Source organism: Condylura cristata, unplaced genomic scaffold, assembly GCF_000260355.1.
Source record: "Condylura cristata isolate star-nosed mole 26May11 unplaced genomic scaffold, ConCri1.0 scaffold00028, whole genome shotgun sequence".
Taxonomy (NCBI): Eukaryota; Metazoa; Chordata; class Mammalia; order Eulipotyphla; family Talpidae; genus Condylura; species Condylura cristata.
The window spans coordinates 24,925,767-24,940,375 of NW_004567129.1; the positions used below are offsets into that span (position 1 = coordinate 24,925,767).

Genomic DNA, 14,609 nt, shown 5'->3' on the forward strand with positions numbered 1-14,609 from the left:
TGGGGAGTCACTGGTGACAGCTTTACTTGGAAGAGATGTTTTTTTAGAAATAGGAGGCATCATGGGAGACTTTTGTACAATAGAACTCATCTTTTTTTTTTTTAATATTTACTTATCATCTCATTTAAAGTGCTTTTTATCACTGAAAGTTACATTTTGGGGCCCTCCCTAATGGTGCAGTGGGTTAAAGCACAGCACTAAGAAGCTTAAACCACTTTCACATGAGTTCGATCCCCACCTGCCCCAGAGGTGATCCACATGGTGTGGCAGACCTCTCCTGACCCGCCCGCTGTTCCCCTCAGCAGTGTACTTCGTCGATCTGCCTGTTCTGCTCCCCACTCTGTCTCTGGTGGGTTCTCTCACCCTTCCCATCTCTTGCCTGTACCCCAGTTCTGTATGAATAAATAAATAAATCTTAAAAAGAAAAGAAAAGAAAGTTACATTTTGTGTGGTTTTCTCTACTTCCTGGGAAGCAATTCTTGACAAGGATGTGGTGATAGAGGGTCAGATGGCTCAGGAATGACTTGGACACATTTTCACAGATGGTCACTTTCAGCCTCCGACATCCCTTTGAGCAAATATTTTTCACCAGAAAATACCTTGAAATGCAGCCTCCCACATGGATGGCTTTCCTTGGATCAGAAGCAGGGATGGAACAGGCAGCAGATTAGAGAGTGCCAGTGGGCTCTGACCCTCCCTCTCTTTCACTCCTTCTGGGGCCTGTGGTCACTGGGGCACCCTCAGGGGAAACAGGACACACAGTCTGCCCTCCCAGATCTTACAGAAACACCATGAAACAACCGGTCATATGAAGAATATGTTGGGTGCAAGTGGAGACCTAGAGCAGGTAATCCTTATTAAGCTAGGAAGACAAGGAAGGCCCCCGGAGGCAGTGATATCACACCCTAGACCTAAGAATGAGTAGGCGTTGCCAGGGGAACAGTGAAAGGGGAAGCTATTCCAGGCAAGAGGAAGAGCTGGTGCAGTGACTTACAGGTGGTATGGGAAGACAAACTGGAGGCTATTAAAAATCTGTGTGACCCAATGAGATACCACCTCACCCCAGTGAGAATGGCACATCTTCAAACAACTAGCAACAACAAATGTTGGCGAGGATGTGGAGAAAAAGGAGCTCTCCTGCACTGCTGGTGGGAATGCAAACTAGTACAACCACTATGGAAAACTGTTTGGAGGTTCCTCAAACTGCTCAACATGGAACTTCCCTACAACCCAGCAATCCCACTCCTAGGTATCTACCCAAAAGACACAAAAACACTGATTGAAAAAGATACCTGCACCCCCATGTTTATTGCTGCTTTATTTACAATTGGAAAAACATGGAAGCAGCCCAAATGCCCAAAAGTAGATGACTGGATAAAAAAGATGTACATATACATAATGGAATATACTCAGCAACCAAAAAAAAAAAATAAACACATGCCTTTTGCAGCAACATGGATGGAGCTGGAAAAGATCATGCTTAGTGAGATAAGCCAGAAATCAAGGAAAAATACCAGATGTTTTCTCTCATAGCAGGAGTATAACGGACCAGGTGAGAAAATAATAGTAATAATGAACTGTTATATACCAGAGACATTTTGTGGGGGTGGAGTGGGGAATGGGATCAAAAACAATGTGTGTGGGGGGGAAATGCACAGGACTGTGCACACGGGTGATTTGGTGATGGGAAGTCCATGGGGATTACAACTGAGATGAAAAAAAGGCACAAAATGTTGTAAAAATAGACTATAAAAAAAAAAAACAAAACCTGTGTAGCCAAAGATGGAGGGTGCAGGGTGGGAAGTGGGGAAAGAACAGGAGGAATGAACTGGAGCCAGTGAGTCAATGGAAAAACCCCAGGAAAACAAAAGACACACAACGTGCACCTGCTTGTCCCCAAAACTTCTCCCAAGTGCCTGACTCCTGTGCTGACAGGCCTGGTTACACAGGTGGGTCTTCTAGGACTAGGAGAAGCATGAAACATGGTTGATCTAGACTGGCTGGCCAATAGCCAGTGCTCAGTCTTGATAGTATTCTCCAACTCCCTATTCACTGTTCTGCTGAAGTGACCAACTAGTACATCTGAGTCAAAGAGTTTGTAAACACCTATGTATTTCAGAGAAATTATGCTTCCCTATTTATTTCGTGAAAATTCCAGTTAAATCCACGATAGCTGGTCAGGCAAAAGTTGACCTTCACCCCACCTGTGAAAGGAGACAATGAAGGAGAACAAACTAGGCAGAGGAGAGTCTCCTTGTCCCAATGAAGGGAATGTTTTTAAGACTTTTAGCAGCCTACAGCAGTTACTGATAACTTGTTGCCACTGAGTCTAGGTAACAACATACTTTTCCTTCCTGATTGTTCTATCAGTCAGGATAGGTTCAGTTTTGCTGCAATAAGAAATAAGCCCAAATTCTAGGAGGCTTAACCCATTTTTTCCCTCATCCAGATAGATCAGCTGAGGCTCTGTTATCTTCCAAGCTAGAGCTTGGCCTCTACACTGGGAGGTGCTAAGACATCCTCACTCAGGGTTCCAGGGCCATGGAACAATCATTTTCTGGGGCGTTGCCCTGCCAGATGGACTAAAGTTTCTAAAGGGTCACTCATGCAATTAAATGTTTGAATCCTGTGACACAATTTGCTTCCACCACTGGACAGAACTGCTCCTCAGATCCCCACCAACTCCAAGGGATCACAAAACGTAGCCCTTGGGTATGCCCAGGAGCCAGGCAGTCAGAACAGTCAGGACTGACCACAGTCTCTGAGGACTTGAAAACTAACTCCAAAGTCCACGTCTAAGTTTTGGACATCTTGCTGGTGTGGTTTTAATTAGTTGGGATTAATGCTCTGTCATCTTGCCAAGTTCATACGCAATTTAGAGGGGAAAGTTAGATCAACTTACAGAATCTCTTAGCTTTGGAGAAAATTAGGCAAATGATAAATTATTTTCATTGACTTAAAGACACCATAAGATTTCTTTACTCTACAGAAACCAAGAAGATTATATTTCCTTAAAGATCTCTTATACTTTCATAGCCTGTTTTGGGTACCCAATAATAAAAAAGAATAAAAAGAGGATATTTCAAACACTCTGGAAACATCTACTACAAGATCATAGTTTATATTTACTAAGAGCTCACTATGGGCATATCATTTTTTTTTAAGATTTCTTTATTTATGCATACAAGAACTTGGTACAGGCCAGAGGTGTGGGAAGCAAAATGATTCACCAGAGGCAGAGTGGGGAGCAGAACAAGTAGATACACTGCTGAGGGGAGCAGCGGACAAGACAGGAGAGGTCTGCTGCACTATGTGGGTCACCTTCCTGCCCTGGAATCAAACTAGTGCTGCCGTGGCTGTGGATACCTTTGTAGTGCCATGCTTTAACCCATTGCATCACCAGGGAGGATTCGGGAACATCATTTTTCTAAGTGTTTAGCAAGGGTTACCTCATGACACCTTCATTAGTGAGGTAAGTTGTGATTATTCCCATTGTCATGAAGAGAAAACAGAGGCCGAGAGAGGCTAAGTAACTTGTCTAAAACCAGAAAGAGAGTGTTACATTCTGTTTCTGTACTGCTCAACAAGCAAGATGCTTGTTGCAAATAATCCTATTCTGTCCTCTTGAAGGACATCTATTCTAAAATGCATGCTATTCTGGATTCTTCCGAGTTCATCACCCAGTATGGTGAGTATAAGGAGCTCCCTTGTGAGTCTGGTTGCTGACGTTTACTGGGGGCTCAAGAAAGGCAGCCTGGTACTGGGTTTAAATCCCAACAGATGAAACAATATTTATTCAGGAAAACGTGTGACTGAATGAAAGTGATTAAGACACAGGTGGTTTCCTGAGTTCCAGCACACACAGAGGCTCAGCCCATACACACACACACAGAGGCCACACACACTGTTAAAAACAAACAAAACAAAGGCCCCAAATGGAGTCACTTGAGGATAAGCCCATAGTTGCCCAAACCAAGACTCAGTTTCACCTTCCAGGGGAAATGCAACCAATCACTCAGGAAGCCAGAGCAGAAGGGTGAGATGGTGGAAGGTAGACCCTTCCCTCCCCTAAAGGGAAGTGAACCCCCACCCCCACCACCGCAAGTCCTCCAGCTCTCCTTTCTGTCTGCTAGATGGGATGTTGCCTGATTCATGAATCATGCACTAAAACCAAGAAGCTTTTTAAAGCACACCCGATTTGTTTTGTTAACAAGACACACACTTTGGCTCTCGGGCACCTATTATTTCAGCTTTACGCTGGAAATTCCCAGCCATTCATTTCTGTTTTTCTGACAACCCCACCCTTTCTTGGAATGTTCTCAGAACAAACCAGGGGGGGCTGGACAGACTGGTCACTGGCACCTGAGAAGACTGGAGGGTGCTTCCCGGAAGGGGCCTGAGGGGGAAGATTTCTAGCCTTCCCCTCTGGAGCCTGAAAGCTACAGGTCTGTCTGAAGTTGAGGTTCAGGAGTCTGTGGCTCACTATTTTGGAAATGGTGATTTAGAGTCAAGTTCTAGAGAAAGATGTTGATGGAGGAAAGAATGCAGGGGAGGCATCACGAGACTGAGTCACACAACGGGATGGGGAGAAGGGGCCAAGGCAGCAGTTGGCACAGCCATAAAATCAGGGCACCAAAGCCAGGATGCCGCTGCCCAGGTGAAGAAGAGGACATGGAGATGGACATGAAGCTCACTAGGGAATCTCCCCCCTCTCAGATTCTATTCAAAGTCAACAAACCCAGTCTCTCAAGGAGTGAGCTCCTCCCAGAGAGAAGCTGTCTATATCTGGAGTCTCTCCACCAGCACGGGCCAGCCGCTCCACTGCCCACCTGAGCCTATGCAGGTGCTTCTTTCCACCTGCTCTCCCGCTGCAGGGCAGCAGCCGCCTGCCCGCCTGCAAGATCTCTCTCTGCAAGCTTGTCCCTTTCGGGGCAGCTCGTCCTGCCCACTTGCACCTAACCAAGTGTCTTCCCCTCTCCCGTCTCTTTCCAATCAACTTCCTCTTTAAATATAACTGAGTCTCTGTCTCATGAAGAATCTCGCCATGTGCCGCTGAAAGGGGAGCTCTGGTGAGACCTTTCCCAGAGTGAACCCAAGAACCCCGAACTCAAATGTCGACATCAATGTCAATTCATAGCCCATCCCAGCTGCTTACAAACTGACCTTGGGCAAATCAGGATCCTTCCAGAGCCTCACTTTCACCATCCCTGGAGCATGTGATAAACTTGAACTACACAGCAAGTGGCTATTCCTACTAATCTTGCTATTCTTGCTATTGTATTCAGAGCCTTGCCAGTCCCATCTGAGACTACAGAGGCCTCCAAGTCACCAGCAAAGTCTGCTGGAAGCGGGAATCACTTCTGCTAAAGTTTAGCTCTGTAAGTAAAAGAGACAATAACACGTGAGCCCTCCAGGAACCAGGGAAATGCTGAGTAAAGAACACAGGCTTCGGGCCCTCCCTGGTGGCGCAGCAGGTTAAAGCACAGCACTAAGAAGCTGAAGCCACTTCCGCATGAGTTCGATCCCCGCCTGCCCCGGAGGAGATCCACATGGCAAGCCAGACCTCTCCTGACCCGCCTGCTGCTCCCCTCAGCAGTGTACTGCATTGATCTGCCTGTCCTGCTCCCCACTCTGTCTCTGGTGAATCCTCTCACCCTCCAAATCTCTGGCCTGTACCCCAGATCTGTGTAAATGAATAAATAAATCTTTAAAAAAAAAAAAAAAGAATACAGGCTTCTCCCCTTCTCCCTCCTAAGACAATGACCATGATGGTGGTTAAAAAGACAAAGACAGATCTCTACTTTCAGAGCTTCTGTTGAACTTCGGCATGGTGGAAGGGGTTGTTTCTGGCAAGGTTGGGGGGTTACGACCTTGCCCCCCACAGGGCTCCTTCCAGGGGCTAGAAAGGGGCAAGCTCAGAGAAAATGTACCTGGTTGTTGGGAAGGGGCATGAGCAGGAGGAGATGAGTTTGGGGGGCTGGGATAAGGCATGAGCAGAAGAGATGGGTTTGGGGGCTCTGGAAGGAGCAATAGCGGAGAGAGTGAGTTTGTGGGGGGCAGGGACAGCTACAGCCCAGCTGCTAAGGGATGTTCTAGAAATGAAGCTTGCCCAGAGGCAGCAAACTCAAAGTCTTGCAGAATCTCAAATTGTCATCTGGGGTTTGGCAGGTGATAAAATGAGGGGAGCCAGTGGGAATAAGGGAAAAATCACATGCTCATCATGGCCCCCTCCTTCCTTGTCCTACCTTTGATGGAGACTTGGTCTCCGAGAAATGCACCTTTACTCTAAGAAGAACAAGAGGACCCTGGTCTGGGTGGCAGAGGCAAGAGGGTGCTGGGAATGTCGGGAAAGCACCTGAGACATACACATTGGGTGGGGTTGGGGGTGGGGAGTGGGGGTGGGGGGGAGGGGATGGAGGGTGAGGGGTGGGAGAGGTGCTGTAGCTTGAGGGTTGCAGCCTCCAGTGGTGACCTGTGGCAGGTGTGGCTGCCCTGGAACCCCAGAGCTGAGGCTGAGAGACAAAATGCCCCCGGGATTGGTTAGTGAGGCTCCTAAAATCTTGGGCACAGTGATTCACGATCAGAGTCTGTGGAAGAGCAACATCAGCCCCAGAGGACAGCTCAGCAGCTTTCAGTAATCTTAAAAGGATTTCAACCACTGGTTGTGCAATGCATGTGCAGATTAAAAAGAGGAGGGAAAAAACAAACAAGGAAAACGAATGGTAACTGAGCCCACCATAGGGTCCTGGAGGGGGATGAGGGAGGAATGGGGTCTCCCCTTGGCCTGCCCCATCTGGAGGGGTGACTGTGCTGGGGCCCCACCCACCATCATCTTGAGAACACATCCGAGAACACCGGAGAACATAGGAAGGAGGGTTGTGTGCATTATCTCCTTATTATATGTTTGTACACATTTTAATTTTTATCTTATTTTTTCTGCCCCCTGCTATAGACATTTTTAAATGTTGCCTCACATTTGAAAAAAAAAAAAACAAACAAACATGTAAATATTAGATCTACAATGTCATTGATTGTAAGACATTCTGGTATTAATACACTACTAAGAAAGAAAAAAGACCTGGCAAGTAAACCATGACAAGTCATTGATGGTAAGGCCAACGCCAATTCTAAAGATGTCCCAGTGTGAAGAAAATGTGTGTCTTGGCATTTAAGAGCTACTGTACATCAGTAGGCTGGGCTTCTGGCTCCTTGTGCAGTTCCTAACCTATACCACCAGACTGAGCAACCCTCATGACATCAGCCCAGGACACTGGAGGGCCTGGGAACCCCCGAGACTTTGTACTGGAGTCATATCTATGAAACCCAAGTCCCTGGAGAAGCAAACCCTCTTCCATCTCCATCTGGACCAGGTGTGAATCAAGGCAGCAAACAGGAAAACACGGTGCATTTGTTCCAACAGATCAGTAGGTCACTCACGGTGATGTTTGTGAAGTGGACACGGGAGAGGCTCGTGGGTTGCCAACGTCACGGGAGTTCTGATTCTTACTAGGATGGGAGCTGGGAAGAGGAGTCTCACACCTGCGTTTCTATAAGCCCAGAGAGGGGAAGGCACCAGCCAATGTCACCTGAAGGAACGCAATACCCCACCCAGCCCCAGGGCTACTGTCTCCAGGGCTGAGCCTCCAGGTCCTCTCCCTCAGGCCACCCGCCTCTGGGGCTCTGCCTGTGAGTTCACCTTAGAAAAAGGCCCTTTATTTGATTCACAAGACTTTTCAATTTTATTAGTAAAATACAAAATGGCACAGACATTGGTGATAGGGTTGGAAAAGCAAAAGGATCAACCAGTTCTTTCCAAAGGTCCTCCTCAAATTGTCCTTGTCCATATCCTGCTTGGGAGAACTAACAAATCCATGCGAGGGGACCAGCTGCCCCAGCTGCTTTATTAAGTAAGGAAGGCAGCCCCATCATGGTCGCCCTGCCTCTGGAAGGCTCTCCCAGCTTGCAGGAGTCTGAAAAAGAGCATTCAAAACTCATGACCCCGTCTCTGGACCATTCGAATGAACCCCAAGTTCAGCCAGGCTTAAACTTCCTGCACATGCCCGAAAGGAGGTAAAGAAGGCCGGGTGGGCAGGGCAGCCTGGTTTCTGTTCTGGACCAGGCCTGTGCTGAGGTTCATCTGCAAAGAAGCATCATTGCACCTGGCGGGAATGCTGGTCCAGGAGGCTCCTCCGGTGGAGGGCAAGGGCCGCCTGAGGGGCAGAGTCCTATCTGCTCAGTCAGACTCCAGCTTTATCCAGGCCTGCCTCCTTCCTCCGCAGCACAGCGAAAAAGAGAAGCTCTGACTTTGGCCACAACTTCCCTCCCGCTGGTAGACGCTCCCCACGGGACAGAGGCCCTTTCAGAAATAAACACGGCAACCTCAGGTTTCAGTGGTGGGTTCTGGTCTCCTTGAAAACATCATGGAAATTCCTGATACTGTGTCAGATGCGGGCAAAGGTGAAGAGAGATTCTGAGGCTCAGAAAACAGTGTTTTCAGGGAGTAAGAGAGAAGGGGAGTCAGGTCTCAGGAAGAAAAGAAAAATGCTGGACTTAGGCCCCATAGGGATCAGGGGACACCGGACCAGATCACTGTGCAAGTTCCTAGCCAGGAGGGTAGCTGCTCCTGTGGCCACCCAGCTCCTTTCTGGAAGGGCTTCTGTCTCCCCAGGAGCCTGCAGGCTTCCCTCCCTCCTTGGGCCTGGCCCTCGGCTGCCTCTGTGTCCTGTGAGCCTGCCGGCCACAGGGCAGGGATGTTTTCAAGGCCTGGGAAGGCCTCCCCAGTTGGTCTGCACCTCGCAAGGACCCAGGCCCCGCTCTGGGAGTCCACAATGCTGACCAAGGTAGTGAGGCTGCACCTATTTGGGGGAAGGGGTCTCTGGGCCACTTCGGGAGCCTGGCGGGGGTCCCGGTTATTGCCACATACTCTTCATCCCTATTTCCTTTCATTATGGGAAGTCAGAGGTACAAATGCCTTGTGGGGTCGGTAGGGAACCTGGGGCCGAGACCCCCAGCCTCACACTCACAGCCAGCATTCCTGCAGGGTGTGCACAGACTGAGGCAGAAAGAAGTCAAAGCCCCGGGGAACTTCATCTCCCTTCCCCGCGCCACGGCCTGACAGAGGCAGCGACTTTGCTGGCGGTAGTCCCAGGAACACCACGCCAGCCTCATGCAAGAAAAGACAGGTCCCCAGCTCAGGCTGGGGGCGGGCTCAGTGCAGGGACAGGGAAGATAGCACCGCAGGTGGCCGGGGGGAGGGGGACTAGCGACTGCAGCGGGACCAGGAGACAGGGAGAGGGCGGGAGGGGGTGGCGGAGGGGCCAGGCCTGAGGCTCACGCGTGAGATGGGATGACCAAATGCCCACGTGGGGAAACGGGGCAGACGGGGCAGGTGTTTAATAAATAGTTGTTCGTCGGGGCAGGGAGCCTCTAACCAGCCAGCAGCAGAGGAGAATTTCCTGACTTGGGGACAGTGGGGTAGTTGTAGAAGTCAACACTCTGTCCCCAGAAGTCAAGGATGGTCAAGGGTGGCCTCTGGGAGCTGGGAGCAGTCCCATCTGCTCTGGTCATCCCAGCTCAGCTCAGGCCCCTGGTGAGGGTGGGTGTGAGGATGGGGGGCCCCAGGCAGCTGTCTGAATTGAACGGTGGATGCAGGCAGGTGGAGGGCTCACACTGGCACCAGGACGTACGAGTTGCTGCCGCAGCTCCGGGGGACGTAACGGAGCCCCTCCACCATCTCCCCTGCCATCTTGCGGGGACAGCCTTGAAGGCTCTGGTAGGCAAACATGGCCACCCCCACACAGAAGAGGAGGCCAAGGAAGGCCAGCAGCCCCACCGCCTGCCTCCGGGTGGCCACCTGGGAGTCAGGGACAGGGGTCATGAGGACGCCCAGCCTCTGGGGGTCCACCGTGGCGTGGATGGTCTCCTCGGCCTTGGGGGCCCAGCTCCCTGAGGCCACCGGCTCCCTGCTGGGATCCCCCTCAGAGGAGACAGGGCCCACGGAGACATGGGGCAAGCTGCCAGGCCCCATGAAAGCATCTGTGTGAGCTGAGACGGGACCCTTTTCCTGGGGCCCTAGAGAGTTCTCTGGTACGGGGTCTTGCTCCTTGACCCACACAGATTGGCCTTCAGATCCAGCGCTGTCCTCTGGGGCTGTGTGTGACATGGTGGGGGCCTGGGAAGAGGCGGCCTGGGTGGGGGGGGCCTGGGTGGAGGGGGCCTTGCCTGCAACCCAGAGGCCTGACTCTGGTTGGTCTGCAGCAGAGTCTGGCCAAGGTGTGGTGGTGGTGACGGCAGCCCCGCCGGAAAGCTCTGTTCTCTCAGGCCCCGCTGGAGGCTCACCGTCTGGAGCCCTTGTGATGGAGGGGGAGCCAGTCGCCCAGGTGCCAGCCACTCCTGTTGGCAGCTCTGGGGAAGTCCCCAGGGCCCTCTGTGCCTCCTGGCCACTGCTCTCTCCTGTGGCTTTGGGCTCTGCGACTGCGGATTCTTCCATCGCCCGGGCGGCCGGGGTGGTCCTGGGCTCACCTGCACCGATTTGCTTCTCGAATGTGCCGCCATTTCGAGTCAGAGCAGCAGCCTGGCGGTCTAAATGCTCCATAGCATTCTGGACCCATTTCTCCATTGGGTTAGCGCAGAAGTACCTGTGCGCCTTGGTCTCCAGGCTACAAGGAAGGAAACAGGACCCCGGTGATGCCCCGATGCCATGTGGCGTAGGGCCCTCACAGGTGCTCAGCCAGTGGCGGGTGCACGACCTCCACAAGGCCCATGATCTCACCTGAGACACAGAGGGGGCACACCTGAGCCCAGTAGGGTGACAGACTGCCCCGGAAAAGCTGGGACTGGCTGAGGGGGTTCTCAAGATGCAGGACTTTTTGTGAAGGTCCCAGCCAGTTGGGCCTACTTCTGTGTTATATGAAAAGTGAAAATTATGTGAAGCCCCTGGCTCACAGTAGGAACTCAGTAATAGCCAAAGAGAACCACAGTGTTGAAAATCATGTTTCCATGAAGGTGGGGGGTCTGGGCTGTGTCTTCTGAGAAGAGATGTAGTCACAGGTGTTCTCTGCCACAGGTGTGTGATTAGTGAGCTGGGGAGGGGGGAAGTGTTCTGGAAACGACTCAGTGCCACAGCATCCTCCTTTTCTTTCCCCTCAGGTGCAGGCTGCCCTCTGCCATCCCCCCCCCCCCCAGTATGTGTCTTCCGACCAAAAGGACACTGAGGAAGCTATTGTCCGAATCTTGAGCTTTGTCCAAAGTTGTGTGTGTGCTTGTGTGAGTGTGTGTCTAGGCCAAGATCACAGCTTAGATCTGACGGGTTCCCAGCTCCATTTCAACCTCACACTCATCCCGCTACCATGTTCATCCCCATTTTACAGATGAGAAAACTGAGGCTCAGCGAGGCCCTTCAATGCAGCTGGCTCCAGCATGCTGGGAAGCCAGCAAAGTCCAGGAAGCAAGCGTGACCTTGCAGGTCGCCACAGGCAAGGTGCTATCCCAGGGCCAAGATCCCCTCCCGGGGCCTCCCACTTCCCCAGCACCTAGAAAACAGAAGCAGAAACTGGGGGAGGGGAACAAGCTGTGGGGGGTGAGCAGAGAGGTGAGGCCATGCATGCTTGCACTTCTCCGTAACCACTACCTGGGCTTTCTTTAGCCAGACCTAGACTTCCGGAGGCCACTGGCTGTTTCCTGCCCCCAGGTCCCTTCAGCTAGCTGAGGCTACTTTAGGGAACAAAGTTCAATCCTGAGGAAAATCCTGGGGAAAGGCTGTAGGGCTGTTGGGCTGTAACCAAGAGGGACCCCAGAGACGCCAGCAGCCACCAGGCCAGGGGTCCTGTCAACCTACAGGAAAGCTGGCTCGACCGGACGCCTCCCCCAGAGTCTCCTGGGAAGCCGTTTCCGTATCTGACAAGTGGTCATAACAATGCTGCCTGTCCTCAGCAGCAGCTCCCTGGCCCTCTGCCAAGCACTTTAGATATCTTATCTGTCATCCTCCCAACGACCTACCCAGGGCTCAGGTGCAGGAGGTAGGCCTTGGGCCCGGCCCGTAGGTGGGGATGCTGGGGTTTGCACAGACCCTGTGCTTTGAAGCCACCTTCCTTTATCTTCCCATGGAGTCCAGCAGGTTCAAAGGCAGCATACCCCCCACCACCCCAACCCCAGCACTGGCCCAGGGGGGCTTCTATCTTTGGAGGCGACGCTGGACTGGGCCATTTAGGTAGCCACTCCCACATTTGCCTCGTAACACAGGTATTAAGTCAGCGTGGGCTCCAGTGGGCCAGGAGAAGAGGGCGCCTGGCATTGGGGTGGGGGTGGGGACGCGGCTCGGGGGAGGCAGGGAGCCACCTTCAGGCCTGACAGGAACACGAGGCCACGGCGGTACCTACATGATGGCGCGTTTGCCGCACGACTCCTGATTTCGCTGGTAGTGGATTAGACGGTCCAGGGGGATCTCCGAGGTCATCTTGTTGCATGTGACGACGCATTTCTTCACACCAAGGTGCTGTCCTGAGCCACAGAGGCCCCCAGTCAGCAGGACTGTCGTGGGCACCCGGCTCCCCAGCCCCAGGCCAGTGCATTCTGGCCCCAGTGACCAGCTGGAGCCAATGCCCTGCGCAGCCAAGCCTTCAAGGCCCTTAACCTCAGTGCCCCTCCCCCACGCAAGCCTCTCCATGCCTCAGTTTCCCCACCTGTCAAATAGAGGTGATGATAGTATCTACCTCATAGGACTGTTATAAAGATCAAGGACAGTGAATGCTTCCTAACCCAGCTCGTATGGCCTGGCACGTAGGAAGCTCTTATTCTTAAAAATAAAGTGGCTGTCGTTGGCTTGTTGTGCAGCGGGAGAGGCAAGTCTGAGAGTGGTGGGCGTCTGCCTGAAGTCACTCAGTCAGCGAGCAATGGAGTAGATTCCCTGGCCAGGCCTGCCTCCCATTTCTTCTGGGCCCACGCTGCTGACCACGCCCCACCCTGGCCCTCTCCTCCCCACCACACACACACACAGCCCATTCCTCACCCCCGTCCATATGCGTGAATGTTCATGACCTCACACCCCAGACCCCTGTCCATCCTTACCTCTGCGCCCACCATGTCACCATGCCACATACCCACACACGTGCCAGCTAACAAACACAATGGCACAGAAATGCCCCCGCCCAAAAACAAATCAGGGTTTACACACAAGTCACGTGTAGCAGGAAATAGTTGGGAAAGGTGTAAGCCCAGCCACCTTTGAAAGGAGAAGGGGGCGTTCAGCAGATAAGCCTGGAATTGTGAGAGCAGTCGCTGACTCATCCACTGAGAGTTCCTGGAGTGATTTGCAAGTTTGTGTGTGTGTGGGGGGGGGTTCAAGACCAAGGAGGCGGCATGGAGAAAAGTTATGGGGGGTGAAGGGTAGGGGCCTGCAGATGGCTGCACATGTCGCCAGAGAGAAACCCCAGCACAGAATGAGGGTTACTAAACAGGCAGCTGAGAACCCAAGTATTTTATGTAAACATTTGAAGTTGTTTGTGTTGTGTTTCTTCCTTCCCCCTTTCCTGAAAATCCCCAGCACCCAGCAAGATTTATTCTGCTCAGTATAAGGATCAAGAGAGGGATGTTAAAAATGAGGAAGAGCCTGATTTTTAGCTCTGGATCAAGGTCATTGGCAACAGAAGCCAGACTCTGAAGGTTATGCAGAACTCTCAGGGCCAGGACAGCTGGGCCTGTAGAGGGCATGCTGACCTTACCTGGGTCTTCAGGAAGCCCCAGCTGACCCCCACAGTGGCTAAAACGTGCTGCCTTTCAAAGTCAGGCACGTGGACACACACCCACCCACACATACACCCCCCCACACCCACGCACAGAGCCTTCTAGAATCTGCTGCCACCTCTTCTCCCATCATTCCACCTTAGCCTCAGCCCACCCCACCTGTGGGGAAGGTAGCTCAGGGCTTGCAGTACTGGGCTGGGCCATCAGAGGGCAGTACTAGCAGCCAGGGGGTAGGGGGGTGTCCCTCAGGCCATCAGCGGCTGGTCTCTGAATCACAGGCAGAACTTTATCTCTGAAGAAAGGGGATGTGAAAGTCCCCTTTCTGCTCTGTCATCCTCCTCTCCTGGGGGGCCTGGAAGTGACTCAGCAGCTGTCACACAGCCCTCTTGAGCCAGGAGGCAGACCCTGGACTGGACTGGTCTGGTAAGGATCTTCCTGGGGAAACCCCAGAAAATGGGGACAGGAGGGATAAGCTAGGGAAGGCAGTTTGCGCTCTCTAGATGATTTCTCAGGATGGAGAAAACCACACCCCGTCTTCAGGGGTTTGAAGGGCCACAGAGGCAGCCAGTCACAAAGATCCCTGCTCTGTCATGGTGCCCACACCTTTGTCAGGCTTTGTTCTAGGGTCTGCCCAGGAAGGTTGTAAATCGAACCCTCGAGGGGGTGGTGTGGGGAAGGGTTTACTTCTCAGCACTGAAGTTTGCTGTCATTGGAGATAAGGCCTCAATCCAGCCAGACATCGATTATCTGTCACATGAGTGTCAGGAGGCAGGGAATTTGTCTGCCTTGGTCACTGCTCCCAGCATCAGGCACAAGGTGGATACTCCATAAATATTAATCAAGTAATCAATCTACTTATCCTTCCATCC

The 14,609-nt window shown here is 52.1% G+C and overlaps 1 protein-coding gene across 2 annotated transcripts in view; it reads right to left on the reverse strand.

Annotated features, from left to right (window-relative positions):
* Positions 1-6,975: 6,975 nt before the first annotated feature.
* CX3CL1 (chemokine (C-X3-C motif) ligand 1) overlaps positions 6,976-14,609 on the reverse strand; it is an 11,665-nt gene continuing 4,031 nt past the window's right edge. The window contains exons 2-3 of one of the 2 annotated variants that reach the window (XM_004690533.2): positions 12,378-12,498; positions 6,976-10,658 (exon numbers count right to left, since the gene is read on the reverse strand). In XM_004690533.2, the coding sequence (XP_004690590.1) occupies positions 9,665-10,658; positions 12,378-12,498 (1,115 nt within the window). In that variant the 3' untranslated portion in view covers positions 6,976-9,664. The remainder of the gene's footprint in view (positions 10,659-12,377; positions 12,499-14,609) is intronic. The other variant, XM_012730618.1, reaches the window with a different exon arrangement.